We start from the raw sequence: 15,956 nt of genomic DNA, 5'->3' as shown, positions 1-15,956 counted from the left end.
CCCTTAAACTCCTTTCCCCCTTTTAAGCGCCGACATCCTATCGCACAAATTTTGCAAAAGGGACGGACTATAATATACAATGATCTATTTGAGCTAAAAGAGAAATTATGTGCACTTTTGATGAAAATATCAAAAATAAGGCAGCAATTGTGTTTTTTAAAATTAATATTTGTGGTTTAGTACAAATTTTTTGATAAAAAAAGTTTAGACTCATGTCCCTCATTCAAACTCCTACACCATCTAATCGAATAAAATTTATGCCAACCAATTAAAAGAGCTTAATGAAATATATTCAATCAAACACCAATCTGAATTTTAGGACATAAATTTTCAAAGTAATTTGAGTTTTTTAGATTAAAACTTTGATATTTAAAAAAAATTAAATTATGAAATTCAATTGTAATTATAAGTATATGTAAAGTATTGTAGATATTAGCAAAGTACCATGTCACCATATAGTATTAAACCGCTCCCCAAAGATGCAAAAAAGTTTAGGATCCAAGAAATTAATTCAAATAGGTATCTGCTATGCTTTACGAGTATCCACAAAGAAATGAACAGGTCTCTACAAAAACCGTTTTAAGTGATTTGTTAAGAAACACAATCTAGCTATTTGGAGCTAATTAAAAACTAGATTTTGAGATTACTTTTTTCTGAATTATGTGGGCTAAAAAAACTAGGAAAATAAATGGGCTTCACATCCAAGAGTGATACATAATGTCTTATGAATGCAAAATTGATAAAATAAATGATGGTCACCCCACAATATGACCACCTCTTTTTGATGGTAAAGCATTTGATTTTTTAGAAAATTAGAATGGCGATGTGATTGCAATCAAATGACTATTGATGTCCCACTACCATCGCTACATGGAGAAGAAATTTCAAATCTCAATGAAGAATCGACTTCCATAGAACTAAATATGAGATTGTTGGATAGCAGAAGGGTAATATTTAAAATTGTGAGATTGAGTATTAAGGGCGTTTTCCTATCGTAAGGGGAGAGGTGTAAGTATTAAGACGGTCTAAGGCATAAACCTCACAATTTGAAAATTGCGTAGTTAAAAAAAAAAAGGCAAAAAATATATATACTAGCATCACAATTTGAAAATTGACCACTTCCAATAATGCTTTGATATCTTATCCATGTGAAAGCTTGGCCAGCTGAATACGTTATTATCAACAAAATTTACAATGGAAAAAAAAAATATGATGCGTTTGTAAACAAAAAAATCTCCATCCGACATATAAAAGAGAGCAGAGAAGAGAAATTAAATTTTCATATCAATTACATGTAATTAAATAAAATTTTAAAATATAAATCAATGCAGATCGAGGTTTTGAATATAATTCTTTGTTCTATAAGAGTTTCTTGCATGTAAAAAATATTTTTGTATGTGTTTATGAAATATAAGCAACCACTGCAGTAAGTCCATAAATAGCAGTACATCACTGAACGAACCCCAACGCAAAGCCACAAAACTAATGCAACATATGAATGGTAGCCTTGACCAGTGCAGCAGGCGGCAGTGCCCAGAGCAGCAAAAGGAGGAGAGGGATGCGCTGGTGTGGTGGCAACAGGTGCAGCGGCAAATTTTAGCCAAAGCATCAAATGGATGCAGCGGCACCAATGACGACAGGATTAGGTAGCGGCGGCGGTGTCGACGACGTCAACCGGTGTAGCAGGTAGCGTTCTGAGACTGAGAGGAAGACAGGAGGCATGTGGGAGACCAAAGGCTTGGGTTCAAACAAAATTGAAGATAACTAGAAAACCTAGTACATAAAATACAAGGTGGACGTCTCAGCTTTGACGTGAAAAACGCTTTATTGCATGCCTCATCAATAATGAGGCGTACGCAACTAGCAGATCGTGTGAGGCGTACACCTCGATGTAGACTTTTCTGTGATTACGCAGAGGCGCGCCATCCAATTGTGCAATTTTAAAAACTGCAAAAGAGTAAATATTTTATATTGTTATTTAAATATGACAATTATATAAAAACCTGTAATTTGAGAATAGGGAAGAAGATTTGGGATAAGCTAGTCATCACAACAAAATAACGAACGAGGTAAGAAAATAAACAAAGATTGACATCTTAATATAGAAGCATAGATTATCTAAAATTAAGCCGAGAAAATTATTATGGAGACACTTGGAAGATTCACCAAAATTGACAACAATCTTCATGCACTTGTTAAGGAGCACTCAAACAAGAAACAAGTAATAACAACCACGTTCTTTCGAAAAGAGTGGGATTCCAAAGTAAAAAATATATCACTCTTGGCATGACTTGAGTGACAATTATTCTTCACATTTAGAAAGCGACAAAAATGAAATAGCTCAAAAAATACACCGATATAATATGGTGCTAAGGACAAATCTCCACAATGACAAAAGGTGAAAAAAAAGATCATGAATTTAGAATAAACAAAGGAATGGTTTTGCAGGAGAAAAGAAGGGGGTCCTGACTTATTTCATGTGCAATAAGTCTGCGCATCTCAAATTTGTGAGTCAACTAAATAAAAATTGATGAAAAGAAAACCACTCAAATAAGAGGTGAAAAAGGTGTTGAAGACCACATTGGCTAATTATCACAGTGAAGGAACTATCATATAATCATTCAATTAAAAAAAGGCAAATCTAAGCTTAACAACAACTGATGATCGATCCGAAGAGGTAAATTAAGATTTGGCTTATGATTAGCTTCATGATGCTTTAATTGAGATGAATGTAAATTTAATTAGTTTAAAAACGAAATATCAAATTTTGAAAAAAGAGTATTCCAATTTCCAATTTAAATTTGCATTATGCTAAGCTTGAAAATAGAATTGCAATGTGTCAAAAAAAAACCATATGTATTAGATAAAGCTTTTCGTGTGATATATTGCTTAAGAAAATTTGTATAAAGAAAGCTAAAGCTATATGTTTATTAAGCTTAACTAAGAAGAAATATAGTGCTCAAACAGTTAATGGTACATCTGACACTAGAGCTTCACATTTTAGACCTTAGCACAGAAATGTGTTACATGCCCAAGTGTTGGCTTAGGATATATCCTTAAAAATTATAGAGGTAGAATAATACATACGTTATCTCATATGCATGGATCCCTAACATATGAATAAGTTGTAAAAACACCTATTCAGTATGATCATCCCTTTTGACTCCACTAGTGGATCCAAAGCAAACAGGTTGATTTATTATGTTAGCATGCCTTCACCCAAGAACCAAGAATAACAAATGGAACTTGAATCACATATGTTCGAGAAATATGATGGATGAGCATATCATTAGTATAAAACATAATATATATATATATGAAAATACTGAAAAATACATTAGAGACATAAAGAAAAATCCTAAAAATGTTGAAATACATAGTATCAGGTGGCTAGAGAGCAACCCAATTTGGTTTTGCCTCTGCCTCTGGTTCTCGGAAAGGAGCAAACTAATGAGTTGGAAAGATGATCGCCGTTGCCAGTAGTAATCAATGTATCATCCAATATATATATATATATATATATATATATAAAAAAACCCAAGTGCTAATTTATTAAAACGGAAAAGATACAGAAAGGTTGTATGAGAGAGCTTATAAGAAAACTCAACTCACAGAATACAACACACACAAAACCCAAATAAAGCAAAAATACATAAAGATAAAAAACCAAAAAACCACCAAAGGGCGCAAAAGTACTAGGGACATCCTACTTTAGTCCTTCCTTTGCCTCTAGTTCTCGAAATTGAGTCTGCTAACAAATTAGTAAGGTGAGTGTCATTGCCCGAAGTAACCAAAATATCATCCATCAGATTCCTGAACTCAAGTAAGTCTCGATTCTTCTTCTTCCTCCTCGATGTGTAGACATGTCATTCCTCATCCTATGATTGACTCATTTGATCAATAGATTGTTCCAAAGTTGGTTGGACAGGGGTAGCTTGTTGCACATCATGATCTTTAATGATCCCCATGCACAACATGATCCCCATAAAACTGAGTGACAGTTACAGCTTTCTCGACCTGATGAGGCAGTAGTGAAACAGTAGAAGTATTGCAGCCTGTAATAACGATAATAGGTTTTAGGGCAAGTGGGGTCTGAATAATCTCCCTCTCACCCACGATAGGAGGTTCTAGAGACGGCTAAATGGTTGTAATATTGCCTGTGATAATAGTAACGTCTTTGGGGGCATTCTTTTAATGATCAATATTGTCTAAAACTTGGAATTGATCAGAAGGAGATGAAATCATTGTCTCTGGCAGAGCACTGTACTTTTTTGGTCTGAGGTGTGGATGTAAATGGTGGCATTGAGAACTGGAGTGGTCGAATATACGACAGTTTGAACAATACGAAGAAAAATGCTCAATCATTACCTTTTGCCAATACCCATGATGTTGTGTGTCCAACCAAATTTCCTCAGAAACAGATGAAGTGATGTCTCTTTCAACAAGTACTCTGGCTTCTGATGGACGGAAAAAATTAAAAGTAGGAATGTTCGTTTTGAGTGACTTATCATAAGCTGAGGCAATAGTGTACAAAATTTTTTGAGTAAAATAATGAAATTTTAGACCAGAGAGGCGAATCCAAACCGGAATGATCGGAAGTTCCGTCTGAGGGTCAAAATCCACAGACAATTTCATAATCTTCATTGCTCTGTTATCAATCCAGATTATCCTTCTAACAAATAAACTTGATTATCCTTCTAACAAATAAACGTGTGTAATCTTCTTCATTATTAATTTGTATGAGAATGTGTCTTCCATTTAATAGTCCAATTTTTCACTCCCCAACCAGATGCATAAGTTCAAATTCCTTACGAATCAGCTTCATTTTGGGATGACTAGACAAAAACTTCCTAACTAAATTCAGTCGACCGGAGAAAGCAAATTGAATGCCTTCAGCTTCTGTAAAAAAGATGACAGGTTTCTCATTCTTCCTTCCAGGTTTCTTGATATCCTCCTCCCACTCAAATGAAGGAGGGGAAAAATACGATTTAGGTGTACCTGAGGCGTGGACATCCGCGAGCGCAGATGACGCCCGCAAGAGCTGCAGCATACGATCTATCTGAAGCCATCCCTAATAGATGGAGGTGTGGCGTTAAGAACAGTGAAGAAAGCAATGAAGAACAGTCAGAATTCATAAAGTCCAAATCCAAAAAACAAGGAGCAGGAGCGGAAACCCCCGCAAATTCAGCACACCCTGTAAGCTGCAGCGAATAGGAATCAGCCCGCCTAAATCGCAGAAGCGGACGACACCCCTGCAAAATCACGTCGAGCGGAGCGCAGAAGCGGACCCTACGAAAACAGCTCAAGAAGAGCGACAACAACGAAGGAGACGCGGTGCAGAGACGACACGAGAAGAGAAGCCAACGAGGAAGGTTAAGCAGAGACGAGAGAGATATCGAAGCAGGCGCTAGGGTTCACCGTTATTTGTGTGTGTATATATATATATATATATATATATATAACACGATGCATCTTCTCACTCTGCTAGGGTTTACTCCTCCCACCGTGACTCCAGAGCGATGCGGGTAGCCGCAGAACACCTGCTCGAAGAAGAAGGGTGGAAGATCGCGTCGCCGTGCCCCAGCCTCTCGCTCGTTCTCTTCGCTTCGCTCTTTGGTATCGTTCGTTCGATCACGTCAGTTTCTGGATCGTCTCACGAGCTCACTGGGAAGGTAGCGGTAGAACTGCAGCTTGCACAGTGTCGCGATCCTTCCTGTAACGTGCCGCTTGATCCCTGCTCGGCGTATCGAGCAACAAAGAGCTTCGGTTGAAGTCACGATTCAAACCCAGGAGCTTGTTGTTGTCCAACTACTCCCTTCCATGGCTACTGCTCCTTCTCAACCACCGACTACTACAGTTTGAAACATTGGGAAGACTTCTTTTATTGATATGGTTGACTCTATGAGATCAGATCAGGTTTACCATGAATCATTCGAAGGTCGGGAGGACTGCAACCTTATCAAGAAGACGGGTAGGAAGAGTGACAAACTGGCTCTATTCTTCTCTGATGTTGAAGTTTCCAACCTGGTTGACAAGTTCAAATTCACCCTCATTGGGAAGCTCCAATCGAGACATCCCAAAATGAAAATCGTTCCAAAGGCTTTTGAAGATCTCAAGCTATTGGGACTTTGGAAGGTTAGCCACTTTGATGAGAGACATGTGATAATACAATTATCTAAAGTGGAAGATCATGCCAAAATATTTTCCAAAAAGTTTATGACAATAGAGGAAAAATATATGAAACTGCTTAAGTGGTCTCCTGAATTTGACCCTAGTCAAGAACCTCCTATAGTTCCAATCTGGTTTAAACTACTTGGCCTAAAGTTGCACTACTTCAACCGCCAAGCCCTCTACTCTATTGGAGCTACACTACGGAGACCTATGAAATTGGATACACTCACCTTCAATTTAACCAGGCCTTCGGTTGCAAGAATTCTTATTGAAAGGGATATCACCCTTCCAGATATGGACGAAATATGGTTTGATACTGCCCACAATGGGTATTGACAGTCAATTATACCAGAATAAAGACTCTACTACTGCAATCACTGTAAACTGTTTAGGCACACCCCTTTCAAATGCTTCAGGCTTCACCCACATTTGAAATCGGCAGGTCCCAACAACATCTTCCATGTGGAGGAAAATATAACAGATACTGTTAATCTTCAGAACTGTTGAATGAAAATTTGACTCATAAGATTACTCCTTACAAACCAGACCAACAACTTCCGCCTACTGTTGTTAAGGCAGCTCTTTCTCAGATCATAAATTCTACGAATTTTGTTGTAGCAGATGCTAGCCAAAATGTCTTGGAACCACCTATTGTGAGAGAAGAGGGTACTCAATTTATGGAGATGTGTCAGGATCAAGGCGTGCTACAGGCTGAGTCAGATCAATAGTTTACCTCCATCGAAGATCCGCCTATTGTTCACACGGGACTACCTCTGGCAGATAATTGATAGGTTTACGATAGGTTTACAAATCTAGGAAGAAGAAGAAAGGAATGTCAGATCTCAGTAACTCTCAGGATGATAATGACTGTATCATTGTTTCGGGAGGAAGCCCACATCTCAGTATATTGCTGAACCCTTTCTAAATCCAGGGGAAGGGAAAGCGGTAGATCAACCGCCTACACCCACCATGATTATGAGTTGTTTCTTTTTGTTTCATTTTTTGGGAAATACATTTGTAATCCCTGTAAATGGAGTCTTTGTACCCACTCACTAAAACCTTTGTATCCTCTCTTTTTTATCAATGAATTTTGCATTTTTAACATATATACATAATTAGAGTTGAGACCACAGTATATGGCTCCCCCCATCAAGAAGATCTTATGAGATAGAGCGTATGATGTTTAATTTTTTATCACACAATGAGTAATAAACTTTAATAGTGAAGTGTTTTATAGATACAAGAATATATATCTCCTTGAATTTAATAATTTATTTGAAAGTGGTCTTAAATGTATAAAGGCCAATAATTAATTGGTATTGGTTGTGACATAGACAATTATGTCATGTCAGTATGCACATTTTATCTGAACTACCTAAGCATGAGCTAGTAATAGGATTTCCTCGGCAACACTACACCAAAGTCCATCTTTACATTGATTTTTAGTTATAAAAAATGATACATCATCTAGACCTAAAAATTATATCATTACCCTACCCAAAGATTACAACGTAAGGATTTATTTGGCCCAGTAGAGTGCCAACTAATCTAGGTGAAAAAAAGGTGTGGACACGTGATAGTTGATTTGTGAAGCTTCAATTGGGTAATATTTCTAGCCAAAGTACGTGACTCTATAATAGAATTCACATATTCTACAAAATTAATTCAAAATAAAAAAAAGTTGTCAATAGGTTGTTTAGGAGTGATCATGGAAAAAAATTGATAATGCAAAATTTTGGATATTTTGTGATTATTGAGGGATTACACAAAATCTTTCAGCATCTGAACATCACAAAAAATGTTGTGATAAAAACAAAATAAGACATTAATAGATATGAGTAGGATAATGTTTAATGAGTATCAACTACGTAAGTGTATTTTTTTAGTTGAAGTCGCAAATACAAAATATTATGTAATCAATAGAGTGAATGTTAAAACCACTGTTAAGAAAACACGATATGAGATTTGAAAAGAAAGAAAACTCAATGTGTCTCATTTTCATATTCACTGACGTAAATTTTTATATTAAAAAATGAAAAAAATTAACGAAGTTTATGAAGGCATTTTTTTCTTTGGAAATATTCAAAGCAGAGCATTTAAAGTATTTAACAAGAGATCTGTGATTGTAGAGGAGTCTATACACATGACACTCAATGATCATACATAAAATCTACCTAATAATAAGAGATTTAAATGATACTGAAATTGATAGATTGGATAATCTAAATCTAGGCCAACTAGAAGCAACTAGTGATAATCCATATGTATCAGGTTTATTTAAGAAATGAAGGTATGTCTCTAGCATTCTAGGGAATAGGGGATCCATCTCAGGTTGCTAGTACTAAAAGTACAGTTAGAGAGAAGTTAGGCCACTCTGCATTTTTATCTCATTTTGAGCATTCCAGTATAAATGAAGCATTAGAGTATAAGTTTTGGATTATAGCAGTGCAACTAGGTCAATTCATGGCGCCCAATCTAGTGATTAGCATATGAATGAACCTAAGTGAGACTCCAAAAAAATGTAGATTATGTAGGCTTTAGTAAGAAATAAGGCTAAGTTAGTGGCATAACTATAATCAAATAGAAGGTATATAATCTGAAGAATCTTATGCCCCAGAAGCTAAATTATAAGCCATTAGACTAGTATTAGCATTTACATGCTATAAAGATTTCACTCGATATTAAATAGAAGATAATGGCACATTTTTTTGGATGGAACAATAAAAGTATTTGTGGAGCAACTACTTAAATTTTATGAACATCATTATCCTAATCATAGGTATAAGTTGAAGAAGGACTTTTAAGGATCAAAATAAACTTCCAGAGTAAGGTATAAAAGACCGACCTTTCCTGATTAGTGTAGGATTCAACAAAGATAGAGTAAACAATACAATGCTCATCAAGAAAGTAAAAGATATATAACAACGATTCAGATTTTTGTTGATGCCATTTTATTTTGTGCCACAAAAGTTTTCATTATGTCAAGACTTTGCCAACACCATGAGTAAGAAATTTGAGATGAGTCTAATGGAAGAATTAAACTTATTTCTAGGATTACAAGCAAAACAAATTATGATAATATCTTTATAAATTAATTGATACCTCCATAAGCCTTGCAGCCAAGCAAGACAAAGTTGTTAGTGGTAAATCAATTGACTCTAGGTTGTATAGAAAAATTTAGTGATATTATACATGAAAGACTGTAAGCCAAATATTTGGCCTATGCGGCTATACCTGACAGTCAATAGGCCAAATATTATGCTTGTGAAAGAGCCATGTGTTAGATTTTAGATGAATCCCAAGGAATCACATATGGCAGTCATAAAAGAATCTTTAAATATTTTATTAAAACACTAAATCTTGGATTATAGTACCATAAATGAACTATCATTTGAGCTTTTCGAAATTTTAATGCAAGTTACCCAGATTGTCAAGTGAACGGAAGAGCAGCTAGGATACCTATTTTCAGGACTTCAACTTAATTTTTGGTTCAGTGAGAAGTAGAATTCTACCGCCTTATAGACCGTAGAGGTTGAGTTGATTCAATCTAAATCATATCCCAATAAAAAGTGACAACACTAATGTAATTAACTTAACAAAAAATCATATCCAACACATACGCACAAAATTTATAGAGATTCGTCATCATTTCATCCGAGACAACATAACTCATTCTAAAATTTGACAGCACAAATAATCAATTTACTAACGTTTTCACAAAGCCCTTGGTTGAGGTCTGGCTTTGTTCTCTTAGCGATGATTAGGTGTGCTAGATCCCTCACTAAAAAATTTTTTGTAACTCATTATGATTACTCTTTTGATCACACATTAATCCAGATGCAAAAAATTTTATAAGCAGAAAATCCATATTTGAGCTTTTTAATGTACTCCCGCTCAGTTTATACCGTAAGCATATACAAATACTCAAGTCTCAAGAAAAAAATTATTTATTTTTTGAATGTCAAGTGCTACAAAAAATACCACAACAATTTTGACTGCATGAAATCAAGGAGAGTAGACTTGGACATACTGTATAAAAAATGATCTTAATCCATTAGAATTAAATGAAAATATGATACTCAATAGAACGCAATAGAGAAAAAGGATTCAAGTATTTGACCCTACTTAGTGGGATAAAGGCGTGTTGTTTTTGTTGTTGTTGTTTTTTTATGAAATCAAGGAGAGTATATTTAAATTGCAGATTTTGGTCACTTTTGTAACATCAAAAGCATTCAAATAAATTAAAGGCCAGTTAAGGCAATTTTTCACTATTAATTACCACCTCCCCTGTTTGAAATTTTCAAAATTCAATGCCAATTCAATTTCCAACAATAAATAGTTCCTCACTCTCTCATCACAATGAAGATCTTATATCTCACCATTATATATCTTCTAGACATTTGTTGTGAGTAATTTGGTAAACAATTATTGAATAAGAACTATAGTAAATGTGATTGAGTATATTCATTGTATTCATGCTTAGTTGATTAAATTAGTTACACATAACTTTGTATCAGCACCATAGTTTCTTGACTTACTTGTGCACTTGTAGATTATTAGACCAAAGCATTAACACGTAACAAAACTAATTTTGTATTGCCATTCATACTACAATGGAAACTATGCTTATGATCTCATAATGTACATGTCGTTGCCTACTTGTTGGTCATAATATACCAGTTTCTCATCAACATCATGTGTGTTGTAACACTTAACAGTGATACTTAAGATTGAGCCTCATTTTCAACATATTTAGTTGTTACTTGTGAGATGCTTCTAATGTGTCTAGATGCATGCAATATAGAATGGTTATGTAAGCATGGTGCTTTCAATCGTACCAAGGTGCACATCACCAACCTTCTTGTAAATATATTATATCATGTTTTAAATTGTTACACACACACACACTCTCTCGCTCATGACATTGTAGATCTTACACCTCACCATGATAAAGCTTCCAAATATTTGTTGCGAGTTATTTAGTGATTGATTATTGAATAAGAACCATAGCTGATGCGGTTGAGGATGCTCATTGTATTCATGATTACTTGATTACATTAATCACATAACATATGTGCCAGAACATACATTCAGCTGTTTCAAATAGGAACATTTTATTGTTTGTTCATAATTAACAAGTCACCTGCTCTCTTTAATTGCTAAATTTCGTATTGTTGTCCTTATGAAAAGCCAAAGTCACCATCTAACCCATAATATATGCCAACCATGAATAAATGCATTATCATATAAATAACAGTATTTTCTACAATAGTCTGATAATGTGATATTTAAGCAATCTATTTTCTCAACCAAAAATGTAGATTCACTTTGGAAAAATAGTGTTGTTATCTAATCGTAGCAACATATGAAAATATTCAGTTAATACATATGCTATCATTTGATGATACCACTTTTCACAATTTTAAGGGACAAAATGGCATTGATTTAGTCCTACAATAATAATAATAATAAGCATACCACAGTTTTCCTTTGCACTCTCGCTTCACCCTCTGCCTCAACACTGTCCAACTTAAGCAGCTCCCTCATAAGTAACTCGGTCAAAACCACAAACTCTTGGTCTGAAACCTTCGTACCCCTGAACACAGACAATTTCAAGGCATTTGCCTGCACAAAGATATTCACTTTAATTAAATTACAAGTCACAAAATGTACTTCTTTTAACAAACAAACAAAAAATGTTCACCTTCTCAAGAAGTTTGTCCACTTCATGCCTTACACTAGAAACAGTTTCCAATGCCTTAGCAATTCCTTGATTCCTTTGGATCTGCTCTCTATTCCTCTCCCTGCATGCAGGATCCTCCAATAAAACCACCTTGGCCATGTCCTTAACTCCAGCCATGTGCAAGTAATCAAGATCATCCTTCTCCTTCCCTCGAAAAAGTAGCCTCTGCTCTTCTGGTGCGAGACCAGTCACTTTCGCAACAACGTTCTTCAGTTCCCCTATAGATTCACAGTAATTAGCTCTTAACCCACTCACCAGGCAAAAAAACACATTCCATCACACAAAATCAAGCATGGATCTACAAAAAATAAAAATAAATAAACAAACTATGCCCACAAAGCTATTTTCAACTTAAAGACAAACTAAAAAGAAAGGATCAAACGCAAAAAGAAGAATAAAAAAATAGGCCAACAAAGAGGAGAACCTAATTTCTCAAATTCAACGAAAAGTCCAAATTTCTTAACAACCTCAATTGAATTGCAACGGCTCGTTTGGAGGACTTGAAGAACGAGAAATTACCAAAAGTGGATTGGGCGGGGACAGTAACTTCATGCTGATTAGTGTCATGAGAGATCTTAATCCTGATCAAGGGCACCGTAGACTGAATCCCATCCTCTCTCCTCTGCACCAGCATCCCTCCGGGCCTCATCTCCCAGCCTGCAACCTGAGAGTTCCCGTTCTCCAACTCGTTTGGCTTCAAGTTCGACCCCTTCATCCTCAAACGAAGCCAAAGAAGAAATTTGAGGAGACGAGAGACACAGAAAGAAGAGACGGTGGGTGAGAGATGGAGACAGGTTCCCTGATTCCTTCTAATCAGAATTCAAATCGGGCAAAACTCTAGAAAGGGAAATTCTGGAAGAGAGGCTGCCGAAGAAATCGTTGGTTGCTGCAGTTGACATATAATTCAATGCTTTATAATTAATGGTTTCACTAGTTAATATATGCTTCATATTGAAAAATGTTATTTATAGAGAGAAGAATTAGGCCCCGTTTAGGGTGGCGGTCCCTAGTTTCAACCACGTGGCCCGCTTTTCTCATATAATTTTTTACATTGTTGTACTCATTTGTTTTGAGATTCAGAGCTTCGAAGCCGAACTCGTCTGTCCTAACCCGCAGCCTAAACTGCGATCTGGAGCTTCCTCTGCGACCTCTCGCTTTCTCTTCTCCTTCTCCCTTCGACTTCGAGTAAGGTTTTGTCGAACATCTCCTTATCTGGTTTTTGTCGTCTCTGTCACCAGAGGTAAGCAACGATTTTATTTCAATTATTTTGAAAAAGAATTTGAGTGACCGTGAAATGAAAGATTTGGGTGAGTTCTTTGAAGGCAAGCATCCATGCGAATGCTTGTTATTTGGATGTTTTGATGTTGGACATGTAAACACATAGGAATTTAGTGGTATGTGTCAATGTTTTGAGTAAAGAGGTTGAATGTTTTTTTTTCCTTTGCTTTCATTTCAATAAATAATAGTCTGTACAATTTATTTTAGATACATAATAAAGTGTACAATCTATTTTAGGTTGCTTAATAATACATATTTCTAATCTAAATATTGAGCTAAAAAAAAATCTATGCAATTAAAATAAGGAATTTAATGCAGCTATGTAAAGAATGAAAATCGTAATTCTGTCTGATTTCATTTACTTCTGATTGATAGTATGCATGTGAATGCTTATTATTTGGCATATTGTCCATCCAAGGTTATTTATCAAATTTTTTTTCCTTCTTTACATTGCTGCTATGCCCAAACTCTAATTTAAAAATTACATATCACAACAAAAGGTGCTCGGATCTAATGCTTTCATGTCATATAGCAACACATCAGTGCCACGTCGCAACGCCCTGATGCTCAACATCGACTTACTTTAGTTTGTGCAATTCCATTGACATATTAGCCCAAATCTTTTATAAGAAGACATATTTTGGACAAAGAAGTAGAATTTTGCAAGATTTTGGAGACTTCAACATTTTTTCGCATCCTTAGTTTAACATTTATTTAGCATTTATTCAGAAAGAGTTGCAAAGGAAGTAAGTGAATGACTCGTTCGCAGAGAGAAGTGCCTTATATCATATTTTCGGGGTTAAGAGAACTTGGCCATAATATGAGATTTTAATGCTTGGTATACCTCATAAGAGAATAAAAAGGTAATACGTTATAGAATATGTTCATAATATGTATGATATACAAAAATGTGGAGTATTACTTTGTTATACTCTAAAAAAGCTCGAGTACAACCATACTGTACTGAGCAAAAATGAATCTAAACTATCTTAAATACCTTGTAATAATAAATAAATGAGGTTTACAAGAATAAAATAATTAATATAAGTAATAAATTATGTTCAATGTATGTGACATGCCAAAATGTGGAGGAAAAAACTGGAGCACAATCATATTGTATCAAGAAAAATACATCTATATTACCCTAAACACCTTTTAATAACAAAAAATGAGATTTGCAAGAACAAATTAATAAATCTATATTACCCTAAACACCTTTTAATTATTAATTTTAAAATTAATAGAATTCAAAACAGAAACGTTCATGCATCTCATGTGTCTTCTGATGATCGACTTGTTGATGCACTCACCAAACGGCTCTCTCGTCGTCACTTTAGTAAATTTTGCATTAAGATTAGTGTCCTCTCTCTTGACCCCATCTTCAAGGGGCCTATAAAAGAAATATCATAAAAGTGATTTATTGTATTTTATATTTTTTTTCATTTTTGTCTTATCATCTTTAGTTGTCATTTATTTCAGGCGATAATACATCTTCCTTTTTCTTATTAGAATGTATCTATAAATACTGTATAATCCTACTACTTTAAATCAACTTTTCTCCCATATTCTTTCTGTCCCTTTTACTCTTCACCTACGTTTGTCTAATCATACTTAACATTGATTTATTAGAACTCTTCATCTCGAAAAAATATTGCGTCTGGAGTCTAGACGCAAGTTGCGTCCGAACAACGGACGTGATGCACGAGGAGGTCGGTTTTTATTTCCTACGCTTCCTCCATGCACCGCGTCTGTCTGGATGCAATATTTTTTCCTTCATCTCACATATCATGTGATGCTACCTTTATCGACTTCAAAGCATCACAACCGTCCAACTTTTGCTCATGAATTGACAATCTCATCCCATCTTCTCTTTTTATCTTCTTTTTTTTATTATTTTCTTGAGATATTATGACTTATTTTCTTGATTTTCAATAATTTATATGACAATAAACATAATATTGTATTCATATTTTACATACCATGCATATGATATTAAAATTTCTCATGTGGAAAGCTTTTATTATTTAAATATTTTATAAAAAGGCATAGGCAAATAAGTGCATTCATCTCTTGAATTTCTTTCAGAATAGATATTCATTGGCACATAATAATTAAAATTAAATTTATATGTATTTACATACTTACCCTCCAAGTCCTATATATTTACAAGCAAGACAAGGATTTCATTGGCTTCAAAATTCTTTGGTCAACCTTTGTGATGTTCACATCATGATATGAGATTTAGAAAGTTTGTATAGTTTGTGATCAATAGTCAGTTCTATAACCAAATTGGCACAGAGAAGTAAAAGCCTTTCTATGATACTTTTAGGGTCCCTTAGCAAGACGAATACGAGTTGTTCACGAATAAAAAGTCATTTTGACAATATTAGTCACGCAACCGCTAGGGGTGTAAACGAGCTGAGCTTGAGCGAGCCCAGGCTTGGCTCATGTTCGACTTGTTAAAAAATATCATTGTATGTGTTTGGCTTGTTTATATATTGAACTCAAAAATTTGTTCGTGTTTGACTTATTCATTTATCAAACCAAACACAAGCTATTCACAACAATGAATGATTTTAATAACCCTAGGCACACAAAATAGAATGTTAAGGGTAGGGCGAGTTTAAATATTATTATTTATATTAAAATATTCATTTAAATAGAATTTAATATATTTTATTCTATTTTTAATTAGTAATTTTAATTTATTATAAAACTTTGTAGCCATGTAATCAATTAAATTATTTAAAAGCAACAATATATG

At 34.7% G+C, this 15,956-nt stretch overlaps 1 protein-coding gene across 7 annotated transcripts in view; it reads right to left on the bottom strand.

Moving 5' to 3' along the window:
* The window catches only part of LOC110018681 (BAG family molecular chaperone regulator 4), a 29,346-nt gene extending 16,514 nt beyond the window's left edge, over nt 1-12,832 (bottom strand). For 6 of the 7 annotated variants that reach the window (XM_020716076.1, XM_020716077.1, XM_020716073.1 and 3 more), the window contains exons 1-3: nt 12,434-12,832; nt 11,876-12,132; nt 11,650-11,796 (exon numbers count right to left, since the gene is read on the bottom strand). In XM_020716076.1, the coding sequence (XP_020571735.1) occupies nt 11,650-11,796; nt 11,876-12,132; nt 12,434-12,629 (600 nt within the window). In that variant the 5' untranslated portion in view covers nt 12,630-12,832. Of the gene's footprint in view, nt 1-1,363; nt 1,948-11,649; nt 11,797-11,875; nt 12,133-12,433 lie in introns of those variants that run through there. The other variant, XM_020716079.1, reaches the window with a different exon arrangement.
* Nucleotides 12,833-15,956: the final 3,124 nt, after the last annotated feature.

Source organism: Phalaenopsis equestris, unplaced genomic scaffold (assembly GCF_001263595.1).
Source record: "Phalaenopsis equestris unplaced genomic scaffold, ASM126359v1 Scaffold000030, whole genome shotgun sequence".
Classification (NCBI taxonomy): domain Eukaryota; kingdom Viridiplantae; phylum Streptophyta; class Magnoliopsida; order Asparagales; family Orchidaceae; genus Phalaenopsis; species Phalaenopsis equestris.
This window is presented reverse-complemented; position numbering and strand designations above follow the sequence as displayed.